The sequence below is a fragment of the Ahaetulla prasina genome, chromosome 13, assembly GCF_028640845.1.
Source record: "Ahaetulla prasina isolate Xishuangbanna chromosome 13, ASM2864084v1, whole genome shotgun sequence".
NCBI lineage: Eukaryota > Metazoa > Chordata > Lepidosauria > Squamata > Colubridae > Ahaetulla > Ahaetulla prasina.
The window spans coordinates 15,791,953-15,819,446 of NC_080551.1; the positions used below are offsets into that span (position 1 = coordinate 15,791,953).

Genomic DNA, 27,494 nt, shown 5'->3' on the forward strand with positions numbered 1-27,494 from the left:
TGTAGAAAGATGATGTCATCTTTAATGTTGAACAAGGTTAAAAATCCCCAAAGAGACATTACTGTGACAATAGGATGAGATCATGCTATATATTTATCTTTCCAGGGATGGGCAGGGCAGGGAAGGAAATGTGGAATTAGAATAATCTAAAATGCAAAATCTTGATTAAGGGGTAAAACTTGCCCTTAGTGCAAACACCTCAAAGAACTCAGTAAAGTTTTGGTCTTTTTAAAAACTTTTCCAGACGCTCAAGGCACTGTTTTCTTCCCTTTGTAGCAAGGGGTGGAGGGAAGGAGGGAGATGTAATTACCAAATAATAGCAGTGTAAAAAACCAAAGTTAAACAAATTGGCTTCTGCAAACTACACGTTTCCAGGAGGTTTGGATTATTTATTTCTTCCATTTTTAAACCTAATTCTCTCACCAAACTTGACCGTCTGGAATGATTTACAACCAATCAATATACAGGAAAAGTGCAATTCTGGAAGATGTTTGGTGGGGGGCGGGGGAAATGATGTTTTGTGAAAAAGGAAATTCTTTTCCTCTTAAGGTAAAGGTAAAGGTTCCCTTCACACATACGTGCTAGTCGTTCCTGACTCTAGGGGGCAGTGCTCATCTCCGTTTCAAAGCCAAAGAGCCAGCGCTGTCCAAAAATATCTCCGTGGTCATGTGGCCGGCATGACTCAACGCCAAAGGCACGCTGAACACTGTTTCATTCCCACCAAAGGTGGTCCCTATTTTTCTACTTGCCTTTTTTACGTGCTTTCGAACTGCTTGGTTGGCAGAAGCTGAGACAAGTAACGGGAGCTCACCCCATTACGCGGCGCTAGGGATTCGAACTGCTGAACTGCCCACCTTTCGATCAACAAGCTCAGCATCCCAGTCTTTTCCTCTTATCCCCTCCTAAAAAACTTTTGGGGAGCTGAGCAGATGCTTTTCCACATGAATTCCTTAAAACACCTGGCCACATCTAAAGCCATTGATGACTCTGGTGGCCTTCTAGCAAATTGAAGACACTTCAAATAAGTATAGAAAGAGGGCAGAGAAGAGCAATAAAGATGATTAGGGGACTGGAGGCTAAAACATATGGAGAACGGTTGCAGGAACTGGGTATGTCTAGTTTATTGAAAAGAAGGACTTGGGGAGACATGATAGCAGTGTTCTAATATCTCAGGGGCTGCCACAAAGAAGAGGGAGTCAAGCTATTCTCCAAAGCACCTGAGGGCAGGACAAGAAGCAATGGGTGGAAACTAATGAAGGAGAGAAGCAATTTAGAACTAAGAAATTTCCTGACAGTTAGAAGAATTACTTGGAACAACTTGCCTCCAAAAGTTGTGAATGCTCTCACACTGGAAGCATTTAAGAAGAGTTTGGATAACCATTTGTCTGAAGTGGTGTAGGGTTTCCTGCCTGGGCAGGGGATTGGACTAGAAGACCTCCAAGGTCCCTTTCAACTCTGTTATTTTATTCTATTCCAAGTCCTTCAAGAGGGTGAAGATAATCCAGATATTCTCTGGACATGGGTTTTTGTTTTTTTTACCAGAGGCTCAACGGGCCATGATAGCTCAGGCTGTTAGAAGCCTGTTATTAGAACACAGCAGCCTGCAATTACTGCAGGTTCAAGCCCGGCCCAAGGTTGACTCAGCCTTCCATCCTTTATAAGGTAGGTAAAATGAGGACCCAGATTGTTGGGGGGGCAATAAGTTGACTTTGTAAATATACAAATAGAATGAGACTATTGCCTTATACACTGTAAGCCGCCCTGAGTCTTCGGAGAAGGGCGGGATATAAATGTAAATTTAAAAAAAAAACTGATTTAATTGCAGGATCAAAGGTATATTCCAAGGATGGAGTTCTAGAGCAGGGGTCTCCAATCTTGACCACTTAAGACTTGTGGACTTCAACTCCCAGAGTTCCTCAGCCAGCTTTGGGAGTTGCAGTCCGCAAGTCTTAAAGCTGCCAAGGTTGGATAGTCCTGTTCTCGAGGGTCAAAGAATCTTGTTGAGAAGGACCTTTAGTCTAAGAAAACTGTATCAAAAGGTCGGCAGTTCAGCGGTTCGAATCCCTAGTGCTTCCGTGTAACGGGGTGAGCTCCCGTTTTCTTGTCCCAGCTTCTGCCAACCTAGCAGTTCGAAAGCACGTAAAAAATGCAAGTGGAAAAATAGGGATCACCTTTGGAATAGAATAGAATAGAATTTTTATTGGCCAAGTGTGATTGGACACACAAGGAATTTGTTTTGGTGCATATGCTCTCAGTGTACATAAAAGAAAAAAAAATACCTTCATCAAAGGTACAACATTTACAACACAAATGATGGTCATAGGTTGCAATTTAACCCTTTGATGGAAGGTTAACAGCATTCCATGCACCTTTGGCATTTAGTCATGCCGGCCACATGACCACGGAGACGTCTTTGGACAGCGCTGGCTCTTCGGCTTTGAAACGGAGATGAGCACCGTCCCCTAGAGTCGGGAACGACTAGCACATATGTGCGAGGGGAACCTTTACCTTTACCTTACCATTAAAAACAAAACAAAACACCAGTCCCTCTGCCATTTCACTTTTAGGGGTGCAGTTCAGGGGCGATAGGTTCTCCCTCTGTGGGTTTGATAGGATTGCTCTGCCTAACGGCTGGAATGTATTTTTTCATACATGCATGACAAAAATGGCAGCTCCTGGATTTGTAAAAGCAATGTGTGTGCAGAAGGCTAGGGTTGACCTGCTGCTGGTTACAGAAAAAAATAATAATAATGAAAGACCGACTAATCAGGCCCGAGGTCTTTGGAGACACTTCACGCTTAAGACAGATGCTCGAATCAGCATTAGCAGAGTTGCACACACTGCATTCCAAGGGATACCATGGATTTCTTCTAATGTCGAAGGTGGCCTCAAACATTTTACTTTGTGTGGTTCAATATTATTGCCTGACCGGAGTGCCTGAGTGTAGGCAACTCAGCGAGTCAAAATTGCAAATGATCATTATGATTTATTAGTTCAGGGTGTAAGTTGAGTGCTTTTCCTACATGAATATTTGATACTGAGATTCAAGCCATGTGTTCGCTTTCAGGAGACGTTCTCCTTACTGGAGAGGGAACGTTGGTATCCGAGCCACGCAAGGAACAAGCTTTTCTCCTGAATGAAAGCTTGTTCCTGCTGTGGCTCGGATACCAGCGTTCCCCCTCCAGTAAGGAGAACGTCTCCTGAAAGCGAACACATCGCTTGAATCTCAGTATCAAATAACCTATGCTGGTTCCTTTCAGATGTTTCGGACTGCCACACCCATCATCCCCAAGGCAATACAGTTAATGATTCTGCTGCCTTGGCACGACAGAAGCCCACATCCAGCCAAGCTAGAAAGAACCAAACCAAGGAAGGTTGTCATAAAATTATACCATTCCTGGGAACGCTAATCCTATCACGGTCATGAGCCGTGGTGGCGCAGTGGTTACAATGCAGGATTGCAGGCTAACTCTGCTGACTGCCAGCAGTTTGATCCTGATTGGCTCAAGGTTGACTCAACCTTCCATCCTTCCAAGGTCAGTAAAATGAGGATCCAGATTGTTGGGGGCAATAGGCTGGTTCTGTAAACCGCTTAGAGAGGGCTATAAAGCACTGTGAAGCGGTATATAAGTCTAAGTGCTAATGCTGTCATAATACAGGTAATCCCCATCTTACAACTGTTCATTTAGTGGCCATTCAAAGCAGTGGTGAGGTCCAAATTTTTTACTACTGGTTTTGTGGGTGTGGCTTGGTGGGCATGGCAGGAGAAGGATACTGCAAAATCCCCATTCCTTCCCCACTCCTGGGGGAAGGATATTGCAAAAATCTCCATTCCCTCCCCACTCTGGGGCCAGCCAGAGGTGGTATTTGCTAGTTCTCCAAACTGCTCAAAATTTCCGCTACCGGTTCTCCAGAACCTCTCAGAACCTGCTGGATTTCACCTCTGGTTCAAAGTTACAAATGCAATGAAAAAAATTGGACTGTTTTATGATCGTTTTTCATTGACCTTTGCGACATTGACCATTGTAGCATCTAATCATGGTCACCTCATCAAAATTCAGATGCTTGACAACCGACTCATATTCACGATGGTTGCAATGTTTCGGGGTCATGTGTGATCATGTTTTGTGAACTTTTGACAAGCCAAGTCAATGGGGAAGCCAGATTCACTTAACCACCGTGTGACTAACTTAACAACCCCAGTGATTCACTTAACAACCGCAGTAAGCAACTGTGGCACGAAAGGTCTTAAAATGGGGCAAAGCTCACTCAACCAATATCTTGCTTAGCAGCAGAAAGGTTGTGCTCCATTGTGGTCGTTAAGTCAAGGACTATCCTCACTGCCAGACATGTGGCTAAAAGTTTGCCATGAAGATTGCAGTTTTAAAGTCCTTGGGGTAAGGGACGGGAAAGATTGCGTCATATAACCAAGACTTAGCTTTCAAATACCTCCTGCATTTTTTTCTCCTACATAGAGTTTGTTTCTCACTCTCACCGAGAAGCCGGCTGAGGGGAAGCTCACGTGAAGACTAATTTCACTCTGGAGAAGAATTTTTCCTTATGCAGGAACCGTGCCAAGTGCTTCTTTGACCAGGAAATGCCAGCAAGCAATTACCTTGGGACCCATTACAGCAAATCCAGATGTCAAGATTGCTTCCTGCAACCATCTTGTCTTCACGTGAAAATCTTTAAAGAGAGAAAAGGGGGAGGGGGAGAAAGAAAGAAAAGAAAGAAAGAAAGAAAGAAAGAAAGGAAGGAAGGGAGGGAGGGAGGGAGGGAGGGAGGGAGGGAGGAAGGAAGGAAGGAAGGAAGGAAGGAAGGAAGGAAGGAAGGAAGAAGCACTTTTCCCACAAGGCTTGATCGGCAATTAAAGTATTGGACGCTGGCCCTCCCTTCATTAAAAAATCCTTATTTTATTTCCATAAGCTGGAGAGGCTGCCTGCAGACAGCAATTTAGCAAAAGGAATAGCAAGACGGATGACATCATGTTTGGCTGAAACCCGCAGCCTGTGATATCTTCCTTCGTTTCAGTCCTACATACATTGAAAAAAAAATCATTCTAAAAGGCAGGAACAGCACCCTACTCAGAAAGAATGGGCAGATATCAGAAAGGCTGTTTGAGAGAGAGTAAAAGTGGGAACAAGCTGGAAAGAGGGTTCGGGATTCCGCTTCCAAAATGTTTGTAGAACTTCAAAATCCCAATTAATTTTCCAGCACAAACAGCCTTATATAGACATCATCCTGCAGCGAGGCAAATACAAACAGAGTCATCTTTAAAATTGCTGCATACGGGTCAGGGTACTGCATAAGGAAGGAGAAAGTTAGAAACCAAATATCTACCTACACTTCCAAGCAGCCTCTTTTATTTTTTTCCATTATCTTTTTTTTTCCCCTTTCCCTTTTGTTCTTCTTTACGTTGTAAAAAATGACGGTAAAGGACAATGCAGCCCAGACCGCAGAATTGAGGTGAAGATAGAAACCTTTCTTACGTTACATTACAAAATAATTTCAAGCGCTTTGCAAATTGTGCGATTCTTATCAAGGCCACGCTTAGCGTCCAGGCAACTTGATGTTCATTATGACGTTGTTAAAAAAATACAGTTAACATTGATACAGCCTTTTGTTTTTCTTAATGCCTTTAAGGTCTGTGATGGCGAACCTATAGCATGCGTGCCACATGCGGCGCCTGGAGCCATATTGGTGGGCACACAAGCATTGCCCTAGCTCAGCTCCGGCGCATGCTAGCTGATTTTTGAGCCTTCCGGAACTCAGGAAGCAGGCTTTTTCCGGCCTCTGGAGGGCCTCTGGGGGTGGGGGGTAGGGAAGGCCTGTTTTTTTTTTTTTTTAACATTTATATCCCGCCCTTCTCCGAAGACTCAGGGCGGCTTACAGCGTGTAAGGCAATAGTCTCATTCTATTTGTATATTTACAAAGTCAACTTATTGCCCCCCCCAACAATCTGGGTCCTCATTTTACCTACCTTATAAAGGATGGAAGGCTGAGTCAACCTTGGGCCGGGCTTGAACCTGCAGTAATTGCAGGCTGCTGTGTTCTAATAACAGGCTTCTAACAGCCTGAGCTATCCCGGCCCCAGAAGCTTTCTAGGAGCCTGGGGAGAGCAAAAATGACCTCCCCCCCGAAGGCCTTCCGGAGGCTGGAAACGGCCTGTTTGCCAACTTCCGATAGGTCTGAAAAACGGGCTTACCGGGCCCACCGGGCCATCACATGTCAAAAGCGGGGAGAGCGTGGGGGTCACGCACACATGCATGGAGGGGGCACATTGAATTATGGCACGCACATGACACACATACCCCCCCCGCGCTCTCCCCACTTTTGGCACACGACGGCAAAAAGGTTAGCCATGACTGGTTTAGGTTATCTAAAGTTTGGACTGTACAAACACCATTGGCACCCAGCTCATATGTTATTGCACAATGTCATACTTGTGTCTTATAATGATAAATAATTAACTTGGAAAAATAAAAGATCCCAATCCATTTCCTAAGCACTGGGAAGGCAAATGTCGTTTCACGCTCTTAGGACTGGATCAGAGATTGTATTCAGCTGCTTTGGAATGGTTCCGGCAAACAGGTAGCTGAAATTGAAGGTGGGCCCGCCCCAGTTCTATGCCGTCCTGTTTAGGCACGTTTTTGAGGCCAGATAAATGCACGGAAGGCAGGGCGTGTGCACAGAAGGCGTGTGTGCGCATGGGGGGGGCGGCAAAGTAGTGGTAGCAAAATGTGAAACCCAACACTGGATTGGATGAATATTTCCTGTTACAACGAAAGCATTTGGAATATCTCAGAAAAGGATTGCCTGCCTTCAAGGACACTTCTTTATAATCCCAGGATATCTGGATAAATATTGCTCTCTGCTTGAAGTATGCAGTATTCCACCAAAATTTCATTTCATATATAAATATTGCACCCACCAAAAAGCTGGATCAGGGTCCGCAAGGAAGAATGATCTCTAAAACTGGTTTAAATTATCTGTTTGTATATGTTAGAATTGTGGCGGGTAAATTTTACTTAATACTGGATTGTATGTCAGCCCTTCTAGGTAGACCAGACCACGAGATCAACTGCACGAGGAAGGCTAAAAGTACTTTTATTGAAAATGGCTATAAAAAACAGAATCTTATGGGTCCGCTTGTGCTGGATCTCCTTTTTGATACAGGTAATCTTCGATTTATGTCTGGTCACTTAGCAACCATTCAAAGTTCTGATGGACCTTCCTAAAGGATACTTACAACCTGGATTCAAAGCTCCACTGATTGCCTCCCTCTCCAATGTCACATGACCATACTTGGGGTGCCTAGCCGCCACCAGAGCACATTTATTATCTAATCCCATCATCACGTGGCCATGTTTTATGATGGTTTCGCCAAACCTCCCTCCCCCCAACAACCAGCATTTACTTCCAATTTTTGGCAAAACTGCCATTGGTTTATTTAACAGTTGTGGTTCAAATGCTTTATGGGCAATAGGAGATACAACTTTGTGGGTGGACTTTGTTATGGCCAAACTTGGGTACTATCTGTACTCCAGTGCAGGGGTCTCCAACCTTGTCAACTTTAAGACCTGTGGACTTCAACTCCCAGAATTGTGAGAGTTGAAGTCCACAGGTCTTAAAAGTTGACAAGATTGGAGACCACTTCTCTAAGTGAATTAGGGAGACCATCTGTTCTCTGTGTTTCCAAGTGTTCTCTCTTTGTTCTGGTCTTAAAACACGTTCCAGCTCTTTGCTTAGGTTATGGGGTTTTTTTTGGATTTATATCCCGCCCTTCTCCGAAGACTCAGGGTGGCTTACACTATGTCAAGCAATAGTCTTCATCAATTTGTATATTATATAAAAAGTCAACTTATTGCCCCCAACAATCTGGGTCCTCATTTTACCTACCTAATAAAGGATGGAAGGCTGAGTCAGCCTTGGGCCTGGTGGGACTTGAACCTGCAGTAATTGCAAGCAGCTGCTGTTAATAACAGACTGCATTAGTCTGTTGAGCCACCAGAGGCCCTGGTTCTTGGATATTTCTGTCAAGATCATCTCCCTTCCTTCTTACAATGATCAAACAAAGCGATGGCCTTATCAAGGGCCACTCAATCGCTATCAAGGCCTTTAGGAGATAAACGGAGTTGAAGGAAGCGCCATGCTCATCCGATGAAAACCAACAGCTGTCTTCCGCTCGCTGGTTCTTAAAATCTTGTTCTACTTTTCAGTCAGCAACATACAAATTTTCTTGGCTCCTTTAGTTTCCTTAGGGGGTGAAGAGGATGCCAATCAAAGTGAAGCAGCCCCTGCCCACCCCCAAATATGGGGGAGAATTTTTCAAATATATAGATTTCCATATTCCAATCTGTGTAGTCCCAAAGATGCTTTTTCCAAAGGCAGCTGGACTTCCTTGGTTTTTCCTTGAAGACGTTTCGCTTCTCATCCAGGAAGCTTCTTCAGTTCTGAAGAAGCTGAACTGAAGAACTGAAGAAGCTTCTTGGATGAGAAGCGAAACGTCTTCAAGGAAAAACCGGGGAAGTCCAGTGGCCTTTTGAAAAAGCACCTTTGGGACAACCATGACCTGGACGACTGAGAATCTCCATAGACAATCTGTGTCGTTTGCCCCTGTTTTTAAGTAAGAAGAAGCTCTTATAGGTGGTAAATGTTTTACGGGGCGAGACTACATAAATTGACTAAATATATATTTTTTTTAAAAAAAGAATGATGAGAAACAAAACGGGATCTAAATCTGGTACCTTAAAAGTGCATGGATTTCACAACTGAAGAGTGAAAAAGAAGGAAATTCAGCCTTGAAAATTTAGCTCCCGTCATAGAAGTTTGTGCTATGTATTTTAGGAGGAATTCGGACTCCAGCTAAGCTTTGCTTATCGAGGGCAGCAGGGTGACTCACCTTCTGAGTCAAGCACAGAGCATGCCAAATGACGGAAAAAAATGTTTGAAGCTAGCAGGGAAGGATACAAGATTGTGGGTTTTTTTTAAAAAAAAAGGGGGGGGAAAAGGAAAGGAAAAGGCCAAAAGTAAAACTCCCAATGATTTTAGGAGCTTCAGCGTCAGTCATTATCAATAAAAACAAATCCGTTAACATTCCGTTGATTCAGTTTTTAAAAATATGGAACTTGATACGCACCCAAGAGTAAAGAAAGTGGGGAGGATTCTAATGCTTAGGCCCAGAAGCAGAGCCTTTCTTCAGCTTTGTTACCCAAACGTATCTCTTTAAAAATATTTAAACACTAGCTGGACACCAGTGCTTCGCTATGAAACTATGTGCTCAGGCTTGATAAATTGACACTTGCAGCCTGAAACTTAATGTAGAATGTGTAGCATCAGAGTGTGTTAATATAATGCAACTGGCAGTTGGAACAGAGTGGGAGGGGGAGTAGAATGTCCCAGCCCGCAGCATCCATTGGTATTCATCTGGCTAGCATCCTGTCAGTGTGCGAGAGAGTTGAGGGGTGTTTGGAAACTCAAACAGTATTTACTGTGTGAGCAAGAAGGAGACAGGAGGGAGGCTGGGCATGGCTTAGCTCAACTGTTCTGTAGTAAAGCTGCTTGCGGCTGTGAAAGTGAAACTGAAATTGAAACTCCTCTCCTCCGCTTGTGTTTTGCATTTGAAACAGATCTCTTTTTAGGTGGGGAGGGGGAGTAGAACTCCTTAGCATCAGAGCGTTAACAATAATAGGAAATAGGAAATACTAATGCTCGGATGGTCATTTCAAAAAATCCTTTCTTAGTGAGCACCTAGAAGCCAAGAGGAACATAGGTGGCAAATTTCAGGTTTGCAGGCTTTACGGTTCTGGAGATTTCATGTTTACGGCGTGAGTGGTTTTCGCTTTTATATATATAGATTAAAAATCATTTCCCAATCAATTTAAAGGGAAATAGTTTTGTAGCTTGCAGAGAATGGAAGCACCACGTTTAGGGTGGCCATCAGCATTTTGAGCAGTATCTAAAGAGGCTCCAGGGTGTGCAGATTTGATGTCTTCAAGATGTTTCAGAGAATATAAAGCACGCATCTGCTTGAAAATCCTTAAAGCAGCAGCTCCATCCTTTTCCTGCAAGAGGCTGAAGCTCCAGCATCTTTTTCAATTGAATCAAGTCCCATCTGAAGCACTGCATGGCCCTTTTCTCCTTTACATAGGCTGTCCTCCACTTACAACCATTCGTTTAGTGACTGTTTCAAAATGACGACGGCACTGAAAAAAGTGACAACACGACTGGTTTCACACTTAAGCGACGGTTGCAGCATCCCCGTGATCACGTGATCAAAATTGGGACGCTAGACAACTGGTTCGGATTTTTGAGGGTTGCAGTGAGCCGTGATTCCCATCGGTGACCTTCTGATAAGCAAGGTCAATGGGGGAGCCAGATTCACTTAATGACCGGGTAGTGATTCGCTTAAACAACTGTGGCAAGAAAGGTCGTAGAATGGGACAAAACTCACTTCAGTCTTGCTTAGCAACAGAAATTGGGGGGTTCAATTGTGGTTGCAGGTCGAGGACTACCTGTCGGTGATATTTCTGTACATTCAACTCTGCTAATCCTGATCTGCAGGTGGGAGGGATAGAACAGAACTGGAAGGGACCTTGGAGGTCTTCTAGTCCAGCCCCCTGCTCAAGCAGGAGAACCAATACAATCTCAGACAGGTGACTGTTCAGTATCTTTTTAACAATCTTCAGTGATGGAGCACCCATGATTTCTGATGGCAAGCTGTTCCACTGGTTAATTGTCCTCACTGTTAGGAAGTTTCTCCTTCATTCCAGATTGCTTCTCTGCTTGGTTAGTTTCCAACCATTATTATTTCTTGTCCTGTCCTCTGGCGCTTATGATTTCACCCCCTCTTCTTTTTGGCAGTCCCTCAAATACTGAAATACGGCTACCATGTCACCCCTAATTCTGCTTTTCTTCAGGCTAGCCAGAGTCCAAAATCTGCAGCTGTCCAGAAGGGTCCAGAAATGGATTTACTGCCACACTTGCTTTTAATGAAATCAGGCCTGAGCGACCTAGGAAACCACGGGTGTCAAACTCGATTTCATTGAGGGCCGCATCAGGGTTGTGTTTGACCTGGGGGGGGGGGCAGCTCAACCTCACTCATGTCAAGGTTGCCTGTGATGGCCTAAGCACTCTGCCAGCAAAAACGGACTCCCGAGCTCCGTTTTTGGCTGCGACGGCTTCCTGCAAGCCTCTGCTAGCAAAAACAGATATCGGAAGGCACCGTGAGCCGGTCCTTTGCTATTTCCAGGGCGGCCCCGCGGGCGAGTTCTAAGCACCCAGCGGGATGGATCCGCACCCCCGGGCCTTGAATTTGACACCCCTGTGGTTAACGAAAGGCTTCTCATGTAGTGTCCATAACATACGTTATTAATGAAAAACGGTGTATTTTAGTGAGGGAGAGTCACAGAATTATGAAGACACCTTTCTGGAAGAGGGTATCTTCTCCAGTAAGCAAATGAGAGAATTGAGCCGACCCTTTGGAGTAGGTGGCGCAGTGGTTAAGAATGCCTATTGTAGCCTACTTCAGCTGACTGCTAGCTGCAGTTCGACAGTTCAAATCTCACCAGGCTCAAGGTTGACTCAGCCTTCCATCCTTCCGAGATGGATAAAATGAAGACCCAGATTGTTGGGGGCCAATAGGCTGGCTCTGTAAAACACTTAGAGAGGGCTGTAAATCACTATGAAGCGGTATATAAGCCTAGGTGTGATTGCTATTGCTAATCCAGTTTCCATAGGCAATTTCCCACCCCACCCCCTTCCAGTTTATTACAACATCAACTCGGCCGTCAAATTGGCTGCCCAGCAAATGGGAGCTGTGGAACTCTTTAAAAGCTCACGACAATTTGAAATCCTGCCGTGTGGTTCCTATTTTGAAAAGATTGTGAAAAGCACAGAGAGGCTGTTTTCTCCTTCTTCTTTTTCAACTGCTGGCAAACATTTTAATCAAGCGTTAAATTGAGCAAATAAAGGCAGCAGTTCGGAGGTCAGATAATGGTGATAATGTTTTGCCATTAAAACTTTTTCACAGTTCCCCTAGTTCGGTTTTCTTCAGGCTCACCTGAATAATTTCATAAATACAGTCACAGTTTTATAATGGAGGAGGGGAAAAAAACACAAGACAAAGATGCTGATTTTGGATAGAGACGATCCTCTCTCTGGCGGTGCCTGCAGGGAAATGGACTAACAACCAAATCAAAATAGTGACTGCAATAGATGCTCCAGTCCCTTTTTATGTATTTAACAACTGGGACAGGATTCAATCATGCAGCCACCTGCACTCTTTTTATATACCTCTCTTACCTTCCAACAAATATATTTTCCCATGAATATGATCACTTAAAAACTCTTGATGTTGGGGGAAATAGCCAACTAGACTTGGAAGGAGGAGTCAAGCAGGGAACTAGCTTGGAATCGTTGTGCAGCTGCAAATGGCATATGCTTGACCTCTTCCAAGAGCCATAAAGCCTTCTCTGGTTGTTCCCAGGGGAAAGCAAGCAATCTGGTGAGATTTTTGTAACATAGGCAATAAGCAGTAAAGTTGCTGACTTTAGCTAATTATGAGTGGCTCTGGTTGCTTGCACCTAAGTATTATACCCAATCCCGCCTTTTCCTGATCGGCAACCACATCACCAAAAAGCAATTTGAAAATGAAAGTGGCAGGAAGAAGGCCAAAATCTTGACTGCTTCCACTTTTGACATTGACTAGCAACAACGCTGGAAGGCTGGAAGGTTGGTTTGGGGAGAGATTAGTCCAGTATGATTTTTGTATCCCCTAACTTTTTCATGACTACTGTCATTTAGCGAACCATGTCCTCTCAGATCTGTTGTGTATCCAGGCTCTCGACACTGTCTAAAGCAGGGGTCGGCAACCTTAAACCCTCAAAGAGCTACAAAGGTTCTAACCGGAAGCCCCCGTTCAATTCTGCAGCTGACCGGAAGTCCAGTTCCCACATCAGTCTCCTCCTAGCGCGGCATCCTTTTTCCTCTGTTGACCGGAAGTCGGTTCCCCCCACCATAGAGTCACCTCCTAGAGCAGCATCCTTTTTCCTCTACCTGTCCTAACTGAAAGCCCTATCAACGGTGGAGCCAACCAGCAACGAGGAGCTGCAAGAGAGGGATGAAAGAGCCACATGCGGCTCCAGAGCCACGGGTTGCTGACTCCTGGTCTAAAGGAACTGATCATCAATTTACTGATGCCCTTTTGTTAGCCATTTGAAGAGCCAGCTAAACATTTCCAGCAAATTTTGGACCCCAATGAAACCCGCTTAGCTTATTACTACAACTGAGCCCGAAATTTCTGTTTCTAAGCAAGACAATGGTTAAGTGAATTTTGCCCCGTTTTATTATCTTTCTTGCCACGGTTGTTAAGTGAATCACTGCAGATGTTACATTTAGTAGCATGGTTGTTAAGTGATTCTGGCTTCCCCATTGACTTTGCTTGTCAGAAGGTCGTAAAAGGGGATCACGTGACTCCAGGACACTGCAGCCAACATAAAAAATACATGCCTGTTGCCTAAACGGCCTAATTTTGATCACATGTCCAGGGGGATGGTACAACGGTCATCAGTGTGAAAAACGGTCATAAGTCACTTTTTTCAGTGCTGTTGCAACTTCGAACGGTCATTAAACGAATGCCCCGTGACATATACATGCTATGGTTCTGCAGAAAGAAAACTGAGAGTGGTTTTGGCCCTACGCTCAGGTTTCCCTGCGAATATCATTTTCCACTAAGTTTTCACAAATTTGAATTTCAAGTTCTCACGATGCAGGTTCTATGCCTTAAAATATCAAGGCTGATCCCCGGACGCCAAGATGTCAATCTGTCAAAGGAAAGAATATCCAATGCTCGAAATTCTTTGAAACATAAACCTGGTCCCTGGAATTCAATCTACATCTAAGGAAGGGTTAATCAAGGACACCGTTCATTATAGATGTTCTTTGGCAAAAAATACAGCAGAAAACTGAGCAGTTCCCCTTCGCGTGCGCCGACTGGGAAGCAACTAAATCAAACTATAGGTAACTGAAATAGCTGTAAGTTCTTCTCCAATTTCCAGCCTCCCTCCTACCTTTCTACTGTTATTTTTCTGGGCCTCTTTTAGCTTGGAAGCCCCTAGGGAGACGCACCTGTCAAATCTGCTCCTTGAGAAATGCCACATGCATAGAAGGTGTTGTATCCGACTAATGAAACTTTTAAAAATAGAAAGCAGAAGAAGCTGGGCTGATTGAAGGATGATTTTGTTGTAGGGGAATAGTCGTTACAGAAACCCGACTATCTGAGAAATCCTTCCTAGGTTCGGACCCTTCGAAAAAAATTGACCCTGGACCAAGACAGCTGGATCTGCATTTCCAGTGCAGGGTTCAGAGAATCAACTTAACAGTGTTGATGTCACTTGGTGTCACTTTTAAGAATATGGTGGCAATCACACAATTAGCAAAAGCCGTCTCTTCGAGAGGAAAGAAATGTGTTGGGGCTTTAACTCTATTTGCAGCTCCGGATTCAAATGAAGGGTCTTTGATGCTCTTTGTGCTTGGCTGTTTTCTTGCAGAAGTTTCATGTACACCGATGACGTTATCTAATTGCGCAATGATGGGAACGTACGTTATCCCTGAATAAATTTATCTGCTCCATCACTATTTTCGTTACTGTTGAAACTTTCTATAATTTTTTAAAATGTTATTTTGTTCTTTTAAAAGCTGTTAATTTCCTGCTGTTTGAAATCAATGAGCTGGGGTGAGCGGCGTCTGAAGCAGAAGGATGGGACAAAAATATCTCCATAAAGCATCAATAAATAAACAAACAAGCAAACCATAAAGCAGTGTTCCAATATCTAAGGGGCTGTCACAATGAAGAGAGGGTCAAAGCTATTCTCCAAAACACCTGAAGGAAGAACAAGAAGCAACGGATGGAGGCTAATCAAGAAGAGAACCAACCTAGAATGAAGGAGAAATTTTCTGACAGTGAGAACAATCAATCGGTTGAACGGTTTGTCATTGTGATGGTGCTCCATCACTAGAGGTTTTTAAGGAGAAAATTGACAGCCATTTGTCCAGAATGGTACAGGGCAGTGGTCACCAACTGATGGTCCATGGACCACTGGTGATCTGTGAGAAAATTTTGGTGGTCCGCAGAAAAATTATTTGCATTTTTAATATTGCACTAAATTAGGGGTTCTCAAACTACGGCCAGATACGTGCAATGAATGTTTGTGTTGCTGCAGAGTCTCCCCCTTCGGGGTCTTTTGTGCAGGTTGGAGGGGGGCAGAAATCCCGACTCAGGGTCTGCTTCAGCCTCCTGGTGCGAGGCTTTGAGCGAAGGCTGGAGGGAAGCGCCACTGGTGGCGAAGAGCCGGAGGGCCTTGTTCCAGTGGGACTGCATCATGGCCTGGAACTAGCTGACCATCTCAGCCCGCTGAGCCTCCAGGTGCTGGTACCTGGCCTTGCACTCCTGCAGGTCTTTCCTCTGCTTGGAAAGCCTATGCTCCTAGTCCTCAGTGAGGTGCTTCTGCTGAGCCTCCTTCTTAGTCAAATCCAATCTGAACTGGACCAGCTGTTTCGGCAACTCTTTCTCGTGGTGGCTGCTTAGCTCCAACAACTGCTTCCTGTTGGGGCCCTAAGGAGCCTGGGTGAGCAGGCGAGGAGTGGCTGGAAGGGGAGGGGCGAGTAGAGGCTGGCGAGGTGCCCCTCGATGTGAGTGACATCAAGTTGGCCACGTTCACCCAGTTACATGACCACCTTGCCACGCCCACCCAGTCGGTCATTAGGCAGATCGTATTAGTGGTCCGTGGGATTTCAAATTGTTAAGTTAGTGGTCCCTGAGGTCTGAAAGGTTGGTGACCCCTGATATAGGGTCTCCTGCTTGAGCAGGAGTTGGACTTAGAAGACCTCCAAGGCCCCCTTCCCACTCTGTCATTCCGTTAAATAAATACATCTGTATGGGCAATGAAATAATTCTCAAAATAAATCAAAAACATATTTTGTTTTTAGACTGCACAAATAGTGCTGGCCTCATGTTAGGAGAGGCATCCCAAAAGTGACTGTTCAGATGGCATTGACTAACAACTGCCTTAAAAAAAATAAAAATAAAACCCCTTTAGCTGCAATCGTATTTCTAAAACACTGCTGATGGATCAAGGGTACTTTTTTTTCATCCGTTACCGGTTTTGACCTGATTTAATCTGACAAAAGAGGGCAGACCTAACACCTTGGGCTTATGTGGGGCTTCTGTGGCAGATCGGCAGACATTCCTTGGCTGATTGAGTTGAAGTGAAAAGTGCTTCCAGAAGGCAGAAAGTTTGGAAATCCACCAGAAGGAAAATAGAAAGCTTCGGTTTATTCAAACTTGAGCCACAGACAAACCGAGGGTAAGGGAAGCCATGGAGCTCAGTGGTGGCTTTTCTGAACCTCTGGAAGCAAGGTGGTTTTTCTGAACCTCTGGAACCAAAGGTGACGATCGGCCTGTTTTTAAGGAAAAAAAGTGAAAGCTGAAAAAGTTATTTGTTTCTACTGAGGGTCCTCTGCTTCTCAGCGTGTTCCACAATTTTCTCTTCGACGTACAATCCCTTCCGCTTCCTCACAGCGTTCATGTACTTGCGAGCCTGATTCTCGGAATCGGCTTTCTCCCCAAAGTGCAAATACTCCTCCTCGGTGGTGGGCACCCAAAACGGATCGTCTGAAATGACCTGGGAAAAGGAAGAGGAGGAAGAGTGGTTAAGAGGATTGTTGGCTTTGGGGACTGGAAGGTTGGACGTTCTTAAGACCCAAGCACCGCATGACGGGGCGAGCTCCCGTTCCTTGCTCCAGCTCCTGCCACCCTAGCAATTCGAAAGCATGGAAATGCAAGTAGATAAATAGGTATCACCTCATTGGGAAGGTAACAGCAGTCCACGTGCCTCAACATATAATTGTTCTGTCCTCCTCCGCCTCTGTCCGAATGATGGCTTAATTAGCTGGCACTATCAGCTCTGGCGGCAAAAGAGCCAGCGTCTGCCAACAGCCCTCGTTATCTTCCACGACGCTGGTGAGTCACAAACTTCAGCTCTAGTCAATCAGTGGATTTGCCACAAAGAGACACAGCAGCTCTGGCTGCCTTTTATATCCTGTGGGGTGTGGCTCAATGACTCAGTACTTCCTAGGCCTGCCCCACCCCTGCTTCTGTTGTTCCCTCCTCTCCTGCCTACAAAACCAAGTCTGATTGCCATCAGCTGGGTCTGCAGGCGTGGCCTGGGGGGCGGGGAAGAGTCAGTGGATGGAGGCCTCGTTATCTCTTCCACCTGGCCTGTTTCGGGCTCCTGGAGCTGAGCCAGGCAAGCCGGTGCTCCCGAGGTAAGTCCTGATGGCCCTTCCCCCTCACTGTCCAAGTCACTTTCTGACAGCAGGCCCGGCTCGGGGGGCGCAGACACAACAATAATCATGCTGGCCACTTGACCCACAGAAATATCTTCAGACAACGCTGAGTCTCTCAGCTAAGAAATGGAGATAAGTGTCACTTTCTAGAGTTGGACACGACTGGACAGGGAAAATCTTTACCTTTGTTATGAAGAGCAGTTTAATCAAAGGAAGGAAGGAAGAACAGCTTGAAAATTATAATTTTCCAGTTGGGCAGCCAGAGGATAAACAAAATCTAAAGACTCCACTTGAAAGTAGCACTCCAGGGAGCTTCTCCTTGACCTATCTACCAGCTTTCCTCAACCTGCCATTTTTCTACATCGGCTGCCACTTCCTTATTTCATTTCACTCTTTTATCTCAATTTTCCTGCCCTCAAGCACTACTTCATATCTTGCGCACCGCCAGGACTTATTTGAAGTCTGGCTGTATAGGAAGACAGTTAACTGAAGAGAGAGAGAGAGAGACAGACAAAGAAAGCCCCCAGAATGCTCAGTATGAAATTCAGGGAGTTTTTAAGTCTGATCACATCTGGAACGGAGGCCACCGGCTGGGGAGAGCTGTCCTTAGCTGTGTGGCTTGGAGAGAATACAGGAATCCCGAAGAAACACAGGCAGCAAGTGTGAATGTCTTCGGAAGGGTTGTGCTGCGGTTTCCGAACGACTGAGTGCGGCGCGTGGAACAAACCTTACAAAACGAGACTGCCTAGGAGAAAGGCTGAAGGAAAGAGAGCTGCTGGGTGTTCGTTTTGGAATGGCAGTGAAGGGAAATGGTCTTCCTCTCCCACCCCTAATCTCAGGACAACAGCTTCTCTTTTGCTGGGAAGACCCATCAGCTTCCATTACGCCGATGCATTCTGCAGCAGAGTCAGAAACGAAAGCCACGGGGCTGCCCCTTGGCACGGAAGGGTATCTATTTCTAATTCAGCTTTGCTGGCGGGATTGCAGGTTGCCTTTTCTCGCGGGAGCCAAAATAATCTCACTTTTTTGTTTATAACTGAGACTTCCCTAAACTGGTGCTAGCCAAATTCTTTGGGGGGGGGGATGTCTTGCTCAATTTTTTAAAAAAAATTTTTTAATTCACAATGTTAAAATATACCCCTCCCACCCAAAAAAAAGTGGAGGGGGGGGGGAAACAAAACAAAGGAAAACTAAGCAAGACAAAAAGTGTGCGATAAAAAAGACGCATATGCGTAGATTGTAACCCCAGTTAAATCCTGGTAAATATATTTCAAGAATCATACTTTCCCCCTCCTTGCGAAACAGGCCCACAGTTTATGAATTTCTACAACTCTGTTTATTTATTCAACCGATTTGACGTGGCATCTAACTCAGTGGTGAAATCCAATTGTTTTTACTACCGGTTCTGTGGGTGTGGCTTGGTGGGCGTGGCAGGGGAAGGATACTGCAAAATCCCCATTCCCTCCCCACTCCAGGGGAAGGAGACTGCAAAATCCCCATTCCCTCCCCACTCCAGGGGAAGGAGACTGCAAAATCCCCATTCCCTCCCCACTCTGGGGCCAGCCAGAGGTGGTATTTGCCGATTCTCCGAACTATTCAAAATTTCTACTACTGGTTCTCCAGAACCTGTAATAACCTGCAGGATTTCATCCCTGATCTAGCTACTATATAAACTAAATGGGGGGGGGGGTGTTTCCTAATCCCATCACTCTGATTTCTGGACATTGCTCTTCCAGGCAGGGGATGATGGGAGTGACAGGCTTTGGGAGGAGTGCTTAAATCTTGCCTTGGTTAATAGAATAGAATAGAATAGAATTTTATTGGCCAAGTGTGATTGGACACACAAGGAATTTGTCTTGGTGCATATGCTCTCAGTGTACATAAAAGAAAAGATACGTTCATCAAGGTACAACATTTACAACACAATTGATGATAATATATCAATATAAATCATAAGGATTGCCAGCAACAAGTTATAGTCATACAGTCATAAGTGGAAAGAGATTGGTGATGGGAACTATGAAACGATTAATTAAAGTAATTAAATTAAATTAATTACTGCAGATTCAGTAAATAGTCTGACAGTGTTGAGGGAATTATTTGTTTAGCAGAGTGATGGCCTTCGGGAAAAAACTGTTCTTGTGTCTAGTTGTTCTGGTGTGCAGTGCTCTATAGCGTCGTTTTGAGGGTAGGAGTTGAAACAGTTTATGTCCAGGATGCGAGGGATCTGCAAATATTTTCACGGCCCTCTTCTTGATTCGTGCAGTATACAGGTCCTCAATGGAAGGCAAGTTGGTAGCAATTATTTTTTCTGCAGTTCTAATTATCCTCTGAAGTCTGTGTTAGAGTGAAATTATAAGCAAAATGTACAGCTAGTCCTCAACTTAAGACCACAATTGGGCCCAAAATTTCTGTCGCTAAGTGAGAAATTTGCTAAGTGAGTTTTACTTGCCACATTGGTTAAGCGAATCACTGCAGTTGTTAAATTAGTCACACGGTCGTTAAGTGAATCTTGGCTTCCCCCATTGACTTTGCTTGTCGGAAGGTCGCAAAAGGGGATCACATGACCCTGAGACACGGCGACTGTCATAAACACGAGTCAGTTGCCAAGCATCTGAATTTTGATCACGTGACCTTGGGGATCCACGTATTTTTCACTACGTAAGTGTGAAAAACGGTTGTAAGTCAGTTTTTTCGGTGCGGTTGTCGACTTTGAATGGTCACTAAATGAACTGTTGTAAGTCGAGGACTAGCTGTACTATGGAAGAGCAGGCAAATACATTGCTTAAAAAAGGATTAATTAAAACCATATTCGGGCATCTATAAAACCAGGTCAGCTGTCACTCAACAAGCCTCTTAAGAGAGGGGGAAAAAATCTTCCTGAACTGCAGTGATCTTTCTCTTTTGTACACTGCTATTGTACTAAAAGGTGACGCGGAAAGTAAAATAAAATAACCAGCGAGTAGCTTTCCAAAGCATGGACAGACTTAACCACACATATCTACTTTATGATCTATATGGCCTTCATGCGTGCTGTGTGGTTATTCCAATTCACTCTCGCCACATGAGATTCCCCAATGAAATTTACGCCTGATGAAATCCTGGCCTTGGATCTCACTGACTGGCCGCTTAGTCAAGTTCTCCAGATTTGTTGAAAACAGATGTTTAGAGAAAGCATGACAGGCAAAAACTCAGAAATAAAAAAAAGAAAACACAACATATAAATAGAATAGAATAATAGAATAGAATAGAATAGAATAGAATAGAATAGAATAGAATAGAATAGAATAGAATAGAATAGAATAGAATAACAGAGTTGGAAGGGACCTTGGAGGTCTTCTAGTCCAACCCTTTGCTTACGCAAGAAACCCTACACCACTTCAGACAAATGGTTATCCAACATGTTCTTAAAATCTTCCAGTGTTGGAGCATTCACAACCTCTGGAGGCAAGTTGTTCCACTTATTGATTGTTCTAACTGTCAGGAAATTTCTCCTTAGTTCTAAGTTGCTTCTCTCCTTGATTAGTTTCCATCCGTTGCTTCTCGTCCTGTCCTCAGGGGCTTTGGAGAATAGCCTGACTTCCTCTTCTTTGTGGCAGCCCCTGAGATATTGGAAGACTGCTATCATGTCTCCCCTAGTCCTTCTTTTCATTAAATTAGACATACCCAGTTCCTGCAACTGTTCTTCATATGTTTTAGCCTCCAGTCCCCTAATCATCTTGGTTGCTCTTCTCTGCCCCCTTTCTAGAGTCTCCACATCTTTTTTACATCGTGGCGACCAAAACTGAATGCAGTATTCCAATTGTGGCCTTACCAAGGCATTATCAAGTGGTAGTAACACTTCCCGTGATCTAGATTCTCTCCCTCTGTTTATGCAGCCTAGAACTGTATTGGCTTTTTTGGTCATATGAAAAGAGGAGCCTATTATTCTTCTGATTGAAAGACATTAAGACTACCCTCTGCCTAAAATCTAGAAACGCGCACCAGAAAAACCTCAGATTTGTATCTTAACAAAAAGATTCAGTTCTCTTGTACCTGATCAACAGTGCCATATCCTCCTAAATCATCATCCTCTTTTAACGACCACATAATCCCTTGCGAGGTAGAGTCTGGGCAACTGAATGGAGCCGAGTGTTTGCTGGCCAGATGCCTTTCTTGTTGCCAGTGCGGAGCTATATGCAGCAGATATAGTCTCAGTGTGCCCAGAGACAGAACTATCTGCCCCTACCTAGGATTGAACTCATAGCCTCCTGATTGTGAGGTGAGAGTTCCACCTCTAGGCCACCGCACCATGCACTCTTAGCCAAGGGAGCCAGCATTGTCCAAAGACGCTTCTGTGGTCATGGGGCCAGCATGACTAAATGCTGAGATGCATGGAATACTGTTACTTTCCCACTGAAGTGGTACCTATTTATCTACTCTCATTTGAATGTTTTCAAACGGCCAGGTGGGAAGGAGCTGAAGCAAGGAACGGGAGCTCACTCTGTTGTGTGGTGCTCAGATCTCGAACCCAGGCTGTCAGCTCTTCAGTTGAAAAACTCAGTGTCTTTAACCACTGGGCCTGTCAACCCTGAAGTTGACCTGGCCGAAGTCATCTTGGAGCTTCAGTGCTGCCACACTGGAGCTGAGGTGGGGGGGGGGATTAGAGATAGCTGGGGTTGGGTAGTCAAAGCAAAATACTTTCTCCTGGGAACCAAGGATGTTCTCACACCTGGTCAGAGGAATGAGGAGTGATGCCACCAGAAAAGCAGATGCTGCCTTGATTGGGGCATGTGCCTGATTGTTTGGGGTTGAGGGAAATTTTTTTACTTTTAATTAGGTGAAAGCCAAGGGGTCCCTCAGAGTTAGTTTTCACCAGATATATGCCGATATGATATTTCCAATAAAGCTATTTTTCAAGGAATCTACCTGCCTCCAAGTTTTTGCTTGCAATAGATCTATTACTTGGAGCCCTGACATTGCCACTGTGCCCCCCCCCCCATTGTAATTTATCTTCCCATAAAAATAATGCAAAAGCTGTTGTTAATCTGTGAGCAAGTCTATATAACAGCCAGGTATAAGCAGCTCAGGAATTGATACAAAAAAAAAAAATCAGCTGTCTCTAGCAGAAAATCTCCCTACAAAACGTGAGTTTATTAAAAGTAGGAATAAAAACGGGCTTATAATAAAATCTGATAGCTGGCAATATATTTAAACCAACCCAGCAGCTGGAAAAACAGCTAAAGAAAGTAAATTTTCAAGAAACAGGAAATAATAAATTATACAATGTTGAAATGGTATTAAATTATGGATCCAAATTAAATTCTGATATCGTAGGACTAGTGGCCCAATATGAGTTATAGATATCAGGATTTTGCAATCAAGTAGATAACTTCAGGTATACATGATGCACTTTTGACAGGTACAGTTAAATTTGCTAAAATTAATAATAGTGTTATGGATTATTGATAATTTACAACATTTTACAACTGCACTGCGGTAAGATATATCATTTTTTCCGTGAATTACATCTATATCTAGCTTTGAATTCATTTTCTGTGATTTACTAAGAATAAAAAACTGGATTGATAAAAAAATCACTGCTACAAAAGCTACAGAATTCTCCAAGTCAGCTATCAATCAGTTTTTATTTTATCATCTTTTAAACTTAGAAAGAAAACAGGTTTGATTTTTAGTTTTTGGGCTTAGTAGTTGTTTTAGGATGACTTATATTATTTACAGAATTTACTAATATTGCAATGAAAGGTAAACATTTAAGAAAGTTATATTTTAATCACAATTTGATGGGGAAGCTTCCTTGGTTTTTTGCCCTGTATTTTAACTTTATGGCTACTCTTCATTGCACTGTTGTCATCTATGATTACAAACATAAATATATATTTTTTGTTTGGCCTAGTGGTTAAGGCACCAGGCTAGAAACCAGGAGACGGTGAGTTCTAGTCCTTCCTTAGACATGAAAGTTAACTGGGTGACTTTGAGCCAGTCACTCTTGTAACAATAACAGAGTTGGAAGGGACCTTGGAGGTCATCTAGTCCAACCCCCTGCTCATACAGGAGACCTATACTAGGGATTCGAACCAAATTGCCGACCTTTCGGATCTCTGTCACAGCCCAACTCACCGCACAGAGTTGTTACTATGAGGAAACTAGAAGGAGGGAAGGCGTATTTGTTTTCCGACTTGAGTTATTTATATATATAAAAAAACAAAGTCGGCGAATTAAATAATCAAACAAACAATAAATGTTTCGATTCTGGAAGTCAGGGGTGAAATTCAGCCGGTTCTTTCCAGATCGCGCGCTACGGTAGGGCCGACTGCGCGAAGCCCCGCCCACTCACACGGATGTCATGACGTCCCTTTTTCTGCGACTATTTTCAGCCTCTGCGCATGTGCAGAAGGCTTTGCGCATGTGTGACACGCACACGGTAGGGAAGGTAAGTGAATTTCACCCCTGCTGGAAGTGATGTATGTAGCAGTGAAACATTTGACAAGAAAGGAACAGGTAGACTGCCCAGAGTCACCTTATAGGGGAGATGGGCGGCAGAAACATTGAATAAATAAATAAATGAAAATAAAATAAATAAATCCCACCACATTATAAAGAAGCTTCATGTGCCTCTAAATAGGGTCTGGATTTGCCATAATGCTGGCCCTCTTCGTTAGGGGAAACCAATGGCAGAGAAAACTCCCCAGAGATGAGGGGCTTTGCAGCTGCGGTCTTAACCTGGCCTAGATAAAGTCGCTTGGTACCGAGATGGTCTGCATACCAATTTAAGAAAGAATGAAAGGGAGGAAGGAAGGAAGGAAAGAAGGTAGCAAGCAAGTAAGCTATTCCTGGTGGGATATGAGAAATTCCCATCCCTTCCAAATGAATTATATTTGGAGTGTGCTCCTGGGGGTTTGGCAGGGTTTGGGCGATCCTCTAACTAAGGATCTCTGGGGTTCGGCGAACCCCCAAATGCCACCTCGGGCCCACCCCTCCCCTCCCCTCCTAGGAGTCTCCATGTGGCCCGTTCATCATTCCAGGTAAGTGCAGGGGCTGCGCGGAGTGCCTGGTGGGGTGGGCAAAAAACAGGCCTACCAGAGGTTCTAGAAGTCTGGAAACAGATCTCCGAAACCCGGTGGGAAGCTGTTTTCGCCCTTCCGGAGGCTCAAGGAAAGCCTCCGGAGCCTGGGAGGAAAACACCCCCCACCGCTGTGGTGCAGGCGCCCGACTAGACCATGGCCACGCCCACCCATGGTTCGCTGCCTCACTGCTAAAGAAACTCAAGCCCACCCGATTATATTAATTGGTAGCAACTGGAAACGTCAACTTCCAAATGGTGCTTAAGAAGCAGATAAGAATAAAATAGAATAGAATAGAATAGAATAGAATAGAATAGAATAGAATAGAATAGAATAGAATAGAATAGAATAGAATAGAATAGAATAGAATTTATTGGCCAAGTGTGATTGGACACACAAGGAATTTGTCTTGGTGAATTTGTCTTGGGGAGTATACAGTTCTGTTGAGGATGAGGGCAAAAACAGCAGGTTTAATAAACCCTGCCTGCTATTGTTTTCCTTGGTGCCGGTCAAGCAAATAGAAATGGAAGAAAGGTGTGTGTGTGTGTGTGTGTGTGTGTGTGTGTGTGTGTGTGTGTGTGTGGAGGGGGGGAAGAGATTTAAGTTAAGAGTGTCAATTCTAATGCCAGGGAAAGTGTGTGATATATCCTGAATTTTAAAATTATGCTCAGGAAATTAGAAGCACAGTCTTAGACAAGGCACTTAGGAAGATGTTCTTTGTTAATACAGGCACAGCTACAAGCTACCTGAGAACAATTATTTTGCACCTATGCCTGTATTTTTTTTCACAAGGGCTCAAAAAGAGAGAAAGAGAGAGGGAGGGAGGGAGGGGGGGATTGCAAATGAACTCCATCTTAGAAAATGGGTGTCATTCTATTCTTCTCTATTCCTTAAAACGTCTTCCACTCACAAAACCTCTTGATTGTAAATTACATGGTTTGAGAAAAATACAGTTTAAGAATGGTTAAGAGATAGGAAACTGGCGGAATTGTACGGGATCCATTTATTTTATTGCTCTGATCATCCCACAAAGAGACTTTAGAATATACTGTATCTATTTTGGCATTTAGAAATAGTCTTAACGTCTAAAAAAATAATAATCCTTCTTTTAAAAAGTATAGCTTCGCCAGTTAATGTATTGACTAAATACCAGCTATGCTTAAGGAGTTCAGAGATCCATCAATAGGGATCTTGATAAAGGCTCGAGGAAGTCCACTAACAGGATAAATTCTATTTAAACATCACAGAAGATCTCATCAAACACAATGTGTTTTTGACCCCTTTACAACTGTCGATTGATATGGTACTTATAAGCTGTGCCACAGGTAAACTGTCTCTGCATAATCAACCTGTTTTCCACTCCCTTCCTCCATCTCATTCTAATTTAAATCCTACATCAGTTTAGCCGTTCCAAACATTTGATGAAGCAAGCTGTAATTCATGACAGTTTATAGCTTTTAATAAAATGTGTTCTGTCGGAAAAGATGCTACCAGACTCCTGATTTTGGCTAAACGCAGTTCTTTTGCACACGACGTCTTTAGCTGCCACAATATCTTTGGTTACGTTGTACAATTATCTTTTAAAACTGATCTAATCCATCCTCAGCACATTTTGTGGCTGTAGGTTCATCAAGATAATTTTGATTTGTATAATGTAGGATTCCCTTTCTCTGACCATCGATTTCATCCCACGATTACATTTTACTGCCAGCGGATAAGGAAGGAAAATATTTTGATTCTGCTTTCTTTTCATTTGGTAACTATACAAAGAAAGGAATGGATTTCTGGAGGAAAATGAAAACCAATCTTTCTCAATGGAAGCCTGATTTCTATACTTAGTGGAAAGAAATAACCAGGAGAACGTGGCAATGTGTTCGCCTTGTTGCTGGTCACTGCTGACAGCCTGATACTAATGGATCCTTAATAGAAGCTCACAATAGTCTCATGATCTACAACAGGCAAAACTCACAGATGTCAGCTCCCATCTTATGCCTGCTTGTGCTTCAGTGCTAAGTGGTGACAATCTGCCATGAATTGTGGGGAGGGGAAATGAAGGGGAGGGGGGAAGGCTTGGGGAAATGAAAGTAAATGTTGCTATCTCCTCGAGAAGCTGTCTCAAGGTCACCCAGCTAGAGGAAGGAAGGAGCTCCATACCAAAGCATGCTTGGACTTGCTGTTATAAAAACATCTTGCTTGAACCTAATTGGTTACACAGGGCAGGCAATGAGAGACAGTGAAGGGAGGGAAAAGTAGAATTTAGGAATGTTGGAGCGTTCTGGCTTTGCGTGACTGCAATACACTTTCTAATAAAACTATACCTTTCTCAACCCATGGAGCCAAGGAGCATTTCTACCTAGAGGTTTAAGCTGTGGCAGATCTGACAACAAAATTCTACAACATCAAACAGCAAATTTTTAAATCCTGACCACTTTTCAGGGTCTTCCTTTTCTCCCTTTATTATGCAACCACAGGAAATCTTGCATCGATTGATAAAGAGGGTGAAAAGAAATTTTACCTCCCAGTGACTGAAGATCAATTGTGGACTGGCCAGGCCGCTAGTTCTCTTCCTGATTTCATCAGCAAAACCAAAGCTCTCTGCTACTGGCAATAATGCCTTGATGATAAAGATGTCCGTCCCTTCCTTCATCTCCTCTTGCAATACTCGGCCGACTCGCTTGGATAGGACGGCATAAACGCGACCTGCCAAAAACACAGGTGATATTATTTCATTGGTCTTCCCACCAACTATCTGCCCATTCAGAGAGATAGTTACTGATAAAGGTGAGTATTTGTAACTCAGGGTTGAAGTGAAGGGTCCTTAGTGCTCTCTGAGCTGGCTTGTTTCCTTGCAGACATTTCATTACCAAACTAGGTAACATCATCAGTTTGGGTAATTGAATGCTTGCAAGAAAGCAACCAAGTTCAGAGAGCAGCACGGACTCCTCAGATATATAAGACGCTTGATTAAGACATACGGCAAAAGAAGCAGACAAAGTTATCAAGAAATAGTATTCGTGGCAAGCTATTATCCAGAATGTAGAAAAGATTTTGAGAAGGAGAAGAAGGGACGCTCTGGGTTGGAGC

The 27,494-nt window shown here is 43.9% G+C and overlaps 1 protein-coding gene across 4 annotated transcripts in view; it reads right to left on the reverse strand.

The window, feature by feature from the left end:
* Nucleotides 1–16,313: 16,313 nt before the first annotated feature.
* The window catches only part of EFL1 (elongation factor like GTPase 1), a 72,125-nt gene continuing 60,944 nt past the window's right edge, over nt 16,314–27,494 (reverse strand). For all 4 annotated transcript variants that reach the window (XM_058156298.1, XM_058156300.1, XM_058156299.1 and 1 more), the window contains 2 exons: nt 26,926–27,110; nt 16,314–16,682 (listed from right to left, as the gene is read on the reverse strand). In XM_058156298.1, the coding sequence (XP_058012281.1) occupies nt 16,494–16,682; nt 26,926–27,110 (374 nt within the window). In that variant the 3' untranslated portion in view covers nt 16,314–16,493. The remainder of the gene's footprint in view (nt 16,683–26,925; nt 27,111–27,494) is intronic.